The sequence below is a fragment of the Eleutherodactylus coqui genome, chromosome 6 (genome assembly GCF_035609145.1).
Source record: "Eleutherodactylus coqui strain aEleCoq1 chromosome 6, aEleCoq1.hap1, whole genome shotgun sequence".
Lineage (NCBI taxonomy): Eukaryota > Metazoa > Chordata > Amphibia > Anura > Eleutherodactylidae > Eleutherodactylus > Eleutherodactylus coqui.
The window spans coordinates 235,872,606-235,885,366 of record NC_089842.1 but is presented as its reverse complement, the minus strand read 5'-3'; the positions used below and the strand labels follow the sequence as shown (position 1 = coordinate 235,885,366).

Sequence of the window (12,761 nt, the reverse complement as noted above, 5' to 3'; positions counted from 1 at the left end):
GGAGGTGAGCTGTGACATCACCTGATCTTGTTTAAAGTCCCTTGTACAAGGACTGACTGTCCCAGCGATTATTAGGCCTAGTGGTCAGTGTGAGAATTGCAGGAGTTTAAGCTATTTAAAATATAGATCATGACATTGAAGAAATAAAAAAAAACACCAAAAATTCTCACAAAAATATGTTTAAGCATAAAAATCTGATTTCTACAAGAAGTCGCTCTCTGATGACAACGCGATACGTTCACACGGAGCAGATTCGCTGCAGATTCACTTGGTGAGGATTTCACTCCTTCATTTGAAGATATGGAATCCAACCAGGAAATACGCAGCATAAACTGACCTGCGGTGGATTTAAAATCTGCACCAAATGTTAATTTCCGCATTGGTTTAGCGCAGACGAGGTTTTCCTCTGGCTTACTCTTTTTCTGCCATAATACAACAGCGCTATCTGCTGGCTAAAGCCAGTACTGCATGAGGGGACATGTTGGATAGGCTCCGACAGCAGAGAGGCAGGCAATATACAGTAAGAGAACCCCGACGGACGTCTTCCAACATCGGAGCTGTACAGCTTTAAATCATAATGTCTTCAGAGGTCAGACAGTGGATTGGAAAGGGTTAAACAGACGGACGGGATTTAGTCCCGTTATCGGCCGTGATAATCCTGGCCGCATAACGGGATGAAAGAAAACCATTTTTTAATGGTTTCGTTTCTGCTGTCGGGATTCTCGCGCGTTAAGGCCTTAGTCAGACGGGCGTTTTTAGCCGCGATTTGCGCATGCGCATGCGTCCGGCGATTTTATAAAACCATTGCTTTGCAATGGTATCGGACACATGAGCGCTTTTTATGCGCTCGTCCGATAAATTATAGAACAGAAATTGCAGATCGCACCTATCTGCGATCTGCAATTCCTGTTCTCTTCTCTATATGCGCTCAATGGGGCCGGCGGCAGCAGCGCCGACCCCATTGAGAACATATACTAGACAAATCATTCTTCTCTGCCACAGCTGTAACAGAGAAGAACGATGTTTGCCCATTGAATTCAATGGAGCGGCAATACAGCCGCTCCATTGAAAGCAATGGGCTGCCGGCGTGCTCGGGGTGAATTGTCGGGAAGGGGTTAAATATATAAGCCCTTCCCTGCAATTCATCCTAAAATGTGTTAAAATAAAAAAAAATTGTATACTCACCTTTCCGCTGCAGCCGGAGTCCAGCCGCGGCCGCTGTCAGTTCTCCTGAACTGCTTCTCGGCACTATTCAGCCGGCGGGGCTTTAAAATCCCCGCCTGCTGAATGATCTGCCTCTGATTGGTCACAGCCCTGACCAGTCAGAGGCAGGTTTCACTCACACACCCATTCATGAATTCATGAATGGGTGAGTGACTGCTGCCTCTCAGCGCTGAGCCAATCAGGGGCAGGTCTGACTCACATCCATTCATGAATTCATGAATGGGTGTGAGTGAGACATGCCTCTGATTGGCTCAGCGCTGAGCCAATCAGGGGGCAGGTCTGACTCACACCCCCTTCACACCCACTGCAGGACGGCCGCGCGGAGCTCCGGCTCCCAGCAGGTGAGTATACATATATTTTTTATTTTAACACATTTTAGGATGAATTGCAGGGAAGGGCTTATATATTTAAGCCCTTACCGACAATTCATCCCGGGCTCGCCCGCAGCGCATTGCTTTAAATGGAGCCGGCTCTATTGCCGTCTCCATTGAATGCAATGCGCTGGACAGCTCCGGCCCGTTTCTAAAGAAACGCGGCTAGGAGCAGATTTTCGGGCGATTTGCGGGCGACTTGCGCGCACCGGTCACGCGATTTGCGGATGCGCATCCGTCATGCGATCCGCAAATCGCGTGAAAAAACGCCCCTGTGACTAAGGCCTAATACTGCGCCCGAGAAAAGATAGGACCGGACTTATCTTCCCACTTTTTTTATTTTAAACTCGCGCGAGCGTATTTGTGACGAAGCCCTTAGCAGTGTGGGCTGGAGTTTTCTAAATTTTGTCGCATGTTGCAGAAAATATCCAGCGTAAGGACAAAAACCACACTGGCTTATGCGCAACTACACTCGCCGCTAAGGAGCATGGTTGCACATGAACTGGTTTCTTTTTTTCCCGGAGTATTCAAACTCGCGCTACTGTGCGCAAATTTGAAAAAACCTTGGGACGATGAGTCCTGAACTATCTTTTCTCGCCCGCAGTATTCCGCGAGAATCCCGATAGTGGAAACAAAACCATTGAAATCAATGTTTTTTGTTCGTCCTACTGTGCAGCTGGGATTCTCACGTCCGCATAACGGAACTAAGACACGCCCTGCTGATTAAGCCCTAATATATATATATATTTATACTGCGGATTTTCAGTGCGAATTCCACTGATTCAAATGACAGGATGAAATCCGTGCCAAAATCCTCATCACAATCCATCCCAACTGACGTGGATTTTCTGCTACATGTGAACACAGCCTAATTCCGCCATGTGTACATAGCCGTGTGCAACCGATCATGTTACCGTGTTTCCCTGAAAATAAGACAGTGTCTTATATTAAATTTTTGTTCAAAAAGGTTTAGCTTTTTTACATGTATAGCTGCCTGGACACTATTTGAATTGACTTTTTTAATTAACTGTTAGCAGGGCTTAATTTTGGAGTAGGGCTTATATTTTTAAGCATCCTCAAAAAGCCTGAAAAATCATTTTGCATCCTCAAAAATTCTGGAAAATCATGATATGCCTTATTTTCAGGGGATGTCTTATTTTCAGGGAAAAGGGGTATGTGAGTAACAAGAAAAATGTTTTCTATGTTCCATTACTGGATTAGGAACAGTGTAAAACGAAAAAGGTTTGGTCCGGTGTCACCAGTAAAGCAAAATGTGATTGTTCCCAGCAAGAGAAACCACGTAATCTTGTAGATATGATACCTTTTAATGTATAACAAAAAGACATGATGTTATAGCGAGCTTGCAAACCTACACAGGGTTCTTCCTCAGGTATAATAGAACAGATCTGAAGAAGCATGTATATAAAAACATATACATATGATCACATGGGAGGGCGCAAACATGGCTACTCTAGGTTTCTCATATTCTCCACTGATGGAAAAAAAAACCCTCCAAGATTCATTCCATTTGAAATTGCCCTTAAGTATAGTAACTTTCATATGTTGTATGTTGTGTCCGTGACTAGAAAAACGGAATGAATCTCGGAGGGGGCTTTTTGCATCAGTGGAGGATATAAGAATATGAGAAACCTAGAGCAGAGGTAATATGCTGGCCTTGTGACCCCCCTAACATCAATTTAGAGACCATAAAATGTTCACGCCCCTTGTCAGGGGATTAAGTATTTACTGTTCTGCTCACCCCTTTGTGGTATTTATCGAAGTACTATTAATCACACCATGTCTGTGCCCTCCCATGTGATTATGTATATATGTATATTATATTATATTTATATAAATGTGCCTTCAGGTCTGTTCCATTATGCCTGAGGAAGAACCCTGAGTAGGTTGAAAGCTCGCTGTAACATCATGTATTTTTGTTAGCCATTAAAAGCTATCATATCTACAAGATTACTTGGTTTCTCTTGCTGGAAACAATCGCATTATGTAGTGTGTGACACATACATGACTATCTGTACATTATCACATATATGATGCACACAGCTCTAGATACCAAATGATTCATGCATGACAATGTACAGTATGGTGTATATGTGACATTGGGACAGTCGTCACTATATGTATGTGCAGTTCCTATTTCCTTCCCCAGGAAGCAGATGGGACATTTTAAGTGATGATGGGACATACAGATAAACATTTCCTGCCTACGGGACATCGGGCCATACATGTGCGCTACTACATACTAGTGGGAAAGTTCTCTTCAGACATAAATTGTTGCTAGCTTTCCGCCTGCAGCCTGACCTTGAGATTCTCAGATTTACCCAGCAAGTCTCCACAACAGTGCAGGGATAGGTTTGATAACCCTCATCTCTGACAACCCCACTTTAGTCCCCCAGGGGGTCCTTCTGACACGGTAAGACCCCTGGGTTCATCATCAAAGTCCAGTACAATGTCAGTGAACGAACTCCATTCACTGACCGTGGAAAACATCTCCTGCGACTACAAGTCATGTTGGAGATTGGCGCATCTGCAGCTGCGCATTAGCCACGGACTCTCACCAGTGCAAGGAGTGAGATCCGTGGCTGTTCCACAAGTCCGCGCTGACGCCACATGGGGGTTTTCATTGCAGATTTTCATGTGGAAGTTAAGCATAAACTTTATGGAGTGTGTGAACCCCCCAACGGGGGCGCCACCAGCCGACTCGTGGGGTCCAGCGGGATGGTATTTCAGCACTGAGTTCTGTAAGGCCGCCATCACAGAGACGTATTTGCATGCGCAATACGCAGAGAATAGAGCCCACTGATTTCAGAATTCTGTTTTTTGCGCACGCATTGCAGTCAAGTAAAGAAAGAAAATGCTCCATCTTTCTGTGTATTTACGCACCAAAGGTCCCCGTAGAAGTCAATGGGGAGGGAAGGGGGGAGGTGCACAAATTTGCACACAATACGCAAGGAGATGCGTGAAACTCTGCGTAACTCCGCTGTAAGATGAACACATCTGGGACTCCTTAGACAAGTTGGACATTTCACCTTCTGCGTCTTTGTGTCCCGCGCATAAATGAGCATTCCGTGTGAGCAGAAAAAGTCCAGTAAGATAAGCCAATATGCCTGCAAAAAAGCCTCGTCCAAAACACAAAAACAATGCAATAAGGTGTGCCCAATAGCGTGTACGTCCATGTGAAGCCGGCCTAGGCATTTTTTTTTTTAGCACTGTGCGGTTGTATTATCTGATGACTGTATGGTTCTATTACTTGAGCACAGTTTAGCTGTATTTATGAGCAGTGCGGTTGCATTATTTGAGTACTGTACTTTTTTTTAGCACCATATGGCTGTATTATTTGAGCACTGCATTTCTTTAGCACTATATAGCTGTATTAGTTGAGTACCATATGGCTGTATTATTTGTGCATTGTAAGGCCTTAGTCAGACGGGCGTTTTTTCGTGCGATTTGCGGATGCGCATGCGTCCAGCGATTTTATAAAACCATTGCTTTGCAATGGTATCGGACACATGAGCGCTTTTTATGCGCTCGTCCGATAAATTATAGAAAAGAAATCGCAGATCGCACCTATCTGCCATCTGCGATTTCTGTTCTCTTCTCTATATGCGCTCAATGGGGCCGGCGGCAGCAGCGCCGACCCCATTGAGAACATATAGAAGACAAATCATTCTTCTCTGCCACAGCTGTAACAGCTGTGGCAGAGAAGAACGATGTTTGCCCATTGAATTCAATGGAGCGGCAATACAGCAGGTTACACTGAAAGCAATGGGCTGCCGGCGTGCGCGGGGTGAATTGTCGGGAAGGGCTTAAATATATAAGCCCTTCCCTGCAATTCATCCAGAAATGTGTTAAAATAAAAAAAATATATATACTCACCTACTTCCGGCAGCCGGAGTTCCGCGCGGCCGTCCTGCAGTGGGTGTGAAGGGGGTGTGAGTCAGACCTGCCCCCTGATTGGCTCAGTGCTGAGCCAATCAGAGGCAGGTCTGACTCACACCCATTCATGAATTCATTTTTAACACTTTTCTGGATGAATTGCAGGGAAGGGCTTATATATTTAACCCCTTCCCGACAATTCATCCCACACTCGCCCGCAGCGCATTGCTTTCAATGGAGCCGGCTGTATTGCCGGCTCCATTGAATGCAATGCGCTGGACAGCTCCGGCCCGTTTCTAATGAAACGCGGCTAGGAGCAGATTTTCGGGCGATTTTCGGGCACCGGTCACGCGATTTGCGGATGCGCATCCGTCATGCGATACGCTAATCGCGCGAAAAAACGCCCGTCTGACTAAGGGCTATGGCTGTATTATTTGCATACTGTATGGCTGTATTAGTTGAGTACCCTGTGGCTGTATTATTTGTGCACTGTATGGCTGTATTAGTTAAGCACCATATGGTGTATTATTTGCGCACCATATGGCTGTATTATTTGCGCACTGTATGGCTGTATTAGTTGAGCACAGTATGGCTGTATTAGTTGAGCACTGTATGGCTGTATTAGTTGAGCACTCTATGGCTGTATTATTTGCGCACTGTATGGCTGTATTAGTTGAGCACCATATAGTTGTATTATTTGCACATGGTATGGCTGTATTATTTGCGCACAGTATGGCTATATTAGTTGAGCACCATATAGCTGTATTAGTTGAGTACCATATGGCTGTATTATTTGTGCACTGTATGGCTGTATTATTTGCATACTGTATGGCTGTATTAGTTGAGTACCCTGTGGCTGTATTATTTGTGCACTGTATGGCTGTGTTAGTTAAGCACCATATGTTTGTATTATTTGCGCACCATATGGCTGTATTATTTGCATACTGTATGGCTGTATTAGTTGAGCACTGTATTGTTGTATTATTTGAGCTCTGTATGGTTGTATTAGTTGAGCAATGTATGGTTGTATTAGTTGAGCACTGTATGGTTGTATTATTTGAGCACAGTATGGCCGTATTATTTGAGCACAGTATGATTGTATTATTTGCGTACTGTATGGCTGTATTATTTGCGCACCGTATGGCTGTATTAGTTGAGCACTGTATGCTTGTATTAGTTGAGCACTGTATGGCCGTATTGTTTGAGCACAGTATGGCTGTATTAGTTGAGCACAGTATGGCTGTATTATTTGCATACCGTATGGGTATATTATTTGTGCACTATATGGCTTTATTAGTTGAGCACTGTATGGCTGTATTATTTGCGCACTATATGGTGGTATTATTTGCGCACTGTATGGCTGTATTATTTGCGAACTGTATGGCTGTATTATTTGCGCACTGTATGGCTGTATTAGTTGAGCACTGTATAGCTGTATTAGTTGAGCACTGTATGGCTGTATTAGTTGAGCACTGTATGGCTGTATTATTTGCGCACTGTATGGCTGTATTAGTTGAGCACTGTATGGTTGTATTAGTTGAGCACTGTATGGTTGTATTAGTTGAGCACTCTATGGCTGTATTAGTTGCGCACTGTATGGCTGTATTAGTTGAGCACTGTATGGCTGTATTAGTTGAGCACTGTATGGCTGTATTATTTGCGCACTGTATGGCTGTATTAGTTGACCACTGTATAGCTGTATTAGTTGAGCACTGTATGGTTGTATTAGTTGAGCACTCTATGGCTGTATTAGTTGCGCACTCTATGGCTGTATTAGATGAGCACTGTATGGCTGTTTTAGTTGAGCACTGTATGGCTGTATTAGTTGAGCACTGTATGGCTGTTTTAGTTGAGCACTGTATGGCTGTATTAGTTGAGCACTGTATGGCTGTAATAGTTGAGCACTGTACGGTTGTATTATTTGAACACCGTATGGCTGTTATATTTGCGCACTGTATGGCTGTATTAGTTTAGCACTGTATGTCTGTATTAGTTGAGCACTTATGGCTGTATTTTTTGCGCACTCTATGGCTGTATTATTTGAACACAGTATGGCCGTATTAGTTGAGCACCAAATGGCTGCATTATTTGCCCAATGTATGGCTGTATTATTTACACACTGTATGACCGTATTATTTGAGCACAGTATGGCTGTATTAGTTAAGCAACACATGGTTGTATTAGTTGAGCACCATATGGCTGTATTATTTGTGCACTGTATGGCTGTATTAGTTAAGCAACACATGGTTGTATTAGTTGAGCACCATATGGCTGTATTATTTGTGCACTGTATGGCTGTATTAGTTGACCACAGTATGGCTGCATTATTTTAGCACACTATACTACTACTATTTGGGCACAGTATATTATTTTATAAATGGCTTTTTCTATCTGCTCCAGTTGCTGTTAGTTGTCATACGACGCAGGGACAGAGCGCGGACTCACTAACGTTACTGCAGCCCGGGACACAATTAAATACAGCAGGTGAGGATGGAAGATTTGAGAGGAATGAGAGGCATTGATCCCTATCTGATCCACAAGCGTTAATGGCAGCCTGTATCCCGCGCCGGACACGGCCAACTCATTAGTCTCTTCTTTATTACTGACAATTCCTGCTTTCCGCCGACGTCTTCTAATATCTTCTTTTTCATCAACTTCTAATTACCAAAAAGTATCTTAAACTTCTTTTCTCCCCATGAGCTGCGCAGTATAACAGGGAGCAGCAGTGACTACCCCGCCGCCTCTCCAGTCATCGCCTCTTTCTCTAAGATTAAAGTATGAGTTACGCGTTTCAGGGCTTATTTTCCCTACTGCACTCAGGAGTTTAGTTTGAGTTGCTGAATTATTGAGCAGTTTATACATAATTTAGAGATTCCAGCGCCTACTGCAAGTTAATAAATTAACGGCCTCAAGAGAACGAAGCCGTACAAACCAAAGTAGATGCCAAGTTCTAAGGGCAACAAACCCAAGTGAGCTACAACCGGACTTACACCATCGGGGGAATCGCGTGAGTGACGTCTCTATGATCTCATGTGTGTACCAAGAATGCATTAATATTAATGGACACCCCAATACTTGTGCGCCTTCTACTTCAGGGTTCAGGGCAGAAGCATAGACTTTGCCACTGTATTACTAAGATGCACAAGAACGCCGTAGAGATCAATGGTTTTCCCCACTTACTGTAATTGGGCAGTTAACCCATTGAGCGCTACTAGGGAGTTCTGCAACAATTCACTGCAAGTAATAGACCGGTGGAAAATACAGCAAAATTCACTGCATACAAGTATTTCGTTAAAACTGTAACTTTATTGATATCTATTAAAATACCCCAAAACAAACACTATATACATATATAATAAAACCAATGATACATGTGACAGATACATATAAAGTGTATAGACATAGCAAATGGATTGGATGTATTGAGGTTTGCTTGCGGGGGGGGGGGGGGGCGCATCGGAATGGCGTACATGGGATAGTGGCATGCTGGGACAGGTTGTTTTTTTTTTACATGGCTGGGGTAGGTGACTGTATATATCCAGTGGTGACAGCCTCTGGGAGTAGGCTCGCCCTTTTCAGGGCGGTTGCTCCACAGACAGGCAGGGTGCTTGTAGTGGAGCGTGTAGATAGAGTTACTCCTATCCACTAAAGCTCCTGAGCACACCTCTCCTAATGAAGATATGGGGAGAATATTTTATTAATGTTATATAATAGCCCCTGACATGAGTATTCATATCGTTGAACTGTGAGTAATCTTTTTTCTTTTTTGTATCTGTCATATTATCACATTTCCTATGTCTATGAGTGTTATATGTATTATTGGTTATACACATATATATATATACACACACACACACACATATATATAGTTTAGGGGTAATTTAGCAGATATCAATAAAGTTACCGATTTTAAGGAAATACTTGTTATGCAGTGATTTGGGGGAATTTTGCAGTATTTTCCACTTATCTATGATTTGCAGAATTCTCTAGTAGCGATTAATGGGTTAACTGCCCATTGATTATTACAGTAAATGGGAAAACCATTGACCTCTATTGAAGCAGGATGGTGATGTCATCTGGGGGTGGAGCTAAAGTCTTGGGGCTGATCTGAGAAGCAGAGCCATTTACCTTTATTTGAGGGGTGAGTACCAATCCCTCCACCCTCCTACATTGGGTCTGCATCTAACCAGTACCTGCAGTGGTGGTCATCCAGGTTTACAATAGACACCAGTAGCTGTAGTAACCCAGTATCTATAACGCATGATATTTGGCAGAATTTCCCTTTAAATCCCAATGCCTAAAGTCTAAACATGTTTTATAGATTATATATTATTAAAGCATTGCCTCTTATATGCCAGTGATCGAAGGATGTTGGAATTTGTATAAAAGCTTTTCTGCTGTTTTTATGAGGCCTGGTCTACTGATGACTTATGCAGCATAATAGGAATCATTAAGTAGAACCCACTGACCTGCCCAACTTCTCCAGAAGCTCATAGAGGTCCTCCACATTCTCATGCTTAAACGACGTCATGTTTGGATTAAAAACTTCGTCTTCTAGGTTCAGAAGTTCCTCATCGTCTCCAGAAAACCGTATTTCTTCTGAGGACTTGGAGAAAGAAGAGACAGCATAAGCTACAAACAGTAACGGTGATACGTGGTTATGGAGGAACCAATCAGGGTCTTCATACTGTCTTTGTTAACTCATTGGCTCCGGAATGTATGAGATACTCAGAGGTCCTTCTACTTGCGCATCGCTGAGAATTTCAGTGGAATATTATACTGATTTTATGCCAGCCACTAAGAACTTGATGTCCCCTTAACTCTTGTTTAGATCTAGTCATCCTCCAGTCATGCATCTCATTTCTGAACTCAGATTATCCATATTATTAAAGTACCATATGGACATCCTTGGCCTCTACTACATGTATGGAAAGTATAGGGTTTTACTGTATTTCTTCTGGCAGGAGATAACGAGGCCCTAGGCAACAGGAAAATTAGGGACACTCCCTTACTCTCGGCATTTTTAGATTGCTTTTCTTGTATATTCAAAATCTCTGTTGCTCAAAGGTGGTCTAGAGTAGTGAAGGGGGTAATTTTACATTCCCTAGTGGTCTACAGTAAAGATGAGGGTTGATTTTACAGTCCCTGGTATCTAGTGTAGTAAAGATGATTTTACATTCTATGGTGGTTTAGAGTAATAAAGGGGTTGATTTACATTCCCTGGTGGTCTAAAGTAGTAAAGGGGGTTGATTTTATATTCCCTGGTGATCTAGAGTAGTGAAGGGGGTTGATTTGATATTCCCTGGTGGTCTAGAGTGGTGAAGGGGGTTGATTTGATATTCCCTAGTAGTTTAGTGCAGTGAAGGGGGTGATTTTATATTCCATGGTGGTCTAGAGTAGTGAAGGGGGTTGATTTGATATTCCCTAGTAGTTTAGTGCAGTGAAGGAGGTGATTTTATATTCCATGGTGGTTTAGATTAGTGAAGGGGGTCTATTTTACATCATCTGGTGGTCTAGAGTAATTAAGGGGTTGATTAACATTCCCTGGTGGTCTAGAGTAGAGATAAGAGTTGATTTTATATTCTCTAGTGATTTAGCATAGTGAAGGAGGTGATTTTACATTCCATGGTGGTTTAGAGCAGTGTTTCTCAGCTCCAGTCCTCAGTGCCCCCCAACAGGTCATACTTTCAGGATTTCCTCAGTATTGCACAGGAGGTGCAATTATTGTTAGTGCCTGAGACATTGCCACAGGCATTCTTATTATAGGATATCCTGAACACATGACCTGTTGTGGTCCCTGAGGACTGGAGTTGAGAAACACTGATTTAGAGTATCAAAGGGGTCGATTTTACATTCCTTGGTGGTCTGGGGAAGTGAAGAGGGTAGGTTTTACATTCCTTGGTGGTCTGGAGTAATGAACAGGTTGATTTTACATTCCCTAGTGGTCTAGACCCCCTAGGAAATAAGGCACAGCATGCCACCAGCTAAAACCAGGTCTGAGTCTGCACCTGCCCTCCTCCAAATGCTAATTCAAGTTACTTAAGAGGCAGGAATTAGAACACATTTAATCCCCCGCCCAATTCTGCCTGAGCAGCACTGTTGGACCTTGATTCCCCAAACACCCCTGAATGTTTGAGCTTGGGGACACAAACCAAAAGCAGGAGCACAGGGGCCCATTTTATTACCTATGGGGATTTCGCTTACTTCCAGCTTAGCAAATCAAGGACCACATTGATTTTGGTCAAGACAGGCCTAGAAGAGAGGGTCATCCAGCATCACATAGGGGCTGTTTTTGTGCCATGAGGCCCCCTTTCTTCCATGTGTACTTCCCTAATTAATCATAACTAATTCTAATAATTAAAAATGACAGACGTCGTCACACTCCTGGCACGAGCCGTTAATTATTACTTTGCATGATGTTAGCAGGTCACATGGCAGTCAGAGATATAATTAATTAGAAGACACACAGGGCTCAGCTAGTCATGCCATATGGAGCAGCAGCAATTATAGTCTATGAATGTCATAATGTTGGCTACAGTTATAAGACATACTCTGCATGCTGCAGACAACACAACTGCGCCACGTCCGATAGAGCCAACATTCGTGTGGCAAATATTGGACTGAAAGTCGGTGATATCTAATTGGTTGCTATGGTGGCATTGAAAGTGCATTTTCAAAAAAAAAAAAAAAAAATCCACAAAGTTTCCAAAAATTTCCAAATAGGATAAGTTTGTATTGATAATTACCAACCGATTTTTAATTATTTTTCATCGCTGCATTCTAGCGGTTTTATTTGTCCATTAACCCTTTGCAATCCAATTTTGGATTCAGAGTTTCCTAGGGGGCTTTCTCTTTCTGCCATTATACAATGGCGCCATCTGCTGGCTAGAGCCAGTACTGCGGTATAGGACATGCTGGAGAGGCCCCCGACAACAGAGCAGCCAGTAATATACAGTAAGAATACCCTGCCGGATGTCTTCCGACATCGGAGCTGTACAGCCTTCAATCATAATGTCTTCAGATATCAGACAGTGTATTGGAAAGTGTGGAATAAATAATGTATTCATTTTTACGTGACTCATCAATTTTGTGGGGGTGGAGGTTCAACATACTGAGGGTTTATACACATAGGAAAGTGTGAGTTTCCCGCGTGATAGAGGTTCAGAAGTGTTTCCCATTGATTTCAGTGTGAAACCCTGCATCGCACTCACATGTACATCACACGGTATGTGGGAGCCATGCGAGGCATTAAAGCTCCCACTGAAATTAATG

At 43.1% G+C, this 12,761-nt stretch overlaps 1 protein-coding gene across 7 annotated transcripts in view; it reads right to left on the bottom strand.

Annotated features, from left to right (window-relative positions):
- Nucleotides 1–12,761, bottom strand: part of LOC136633421 (death-associated protein kinase 2-like) — a 704,757-nt gene that overhangs the window by 22,981 nt on the left and 669,015 nt on the right. For all 7 annotated transcript variants that reach the window (XM_066609143.1, XM_066609145.1, XM_066609139.1 and 4 more), the window contains one exon: nucleotides 9,959–10,095. In XM_066609143.1, coding sequence (XP_066465240.1) covers nucleotides 9,959–10,095 — 137 coding nt within the window. The remainder of the gene's footprint in view (nucleotides 1–9,958; nucleotides 10,096–12,761) is intronic.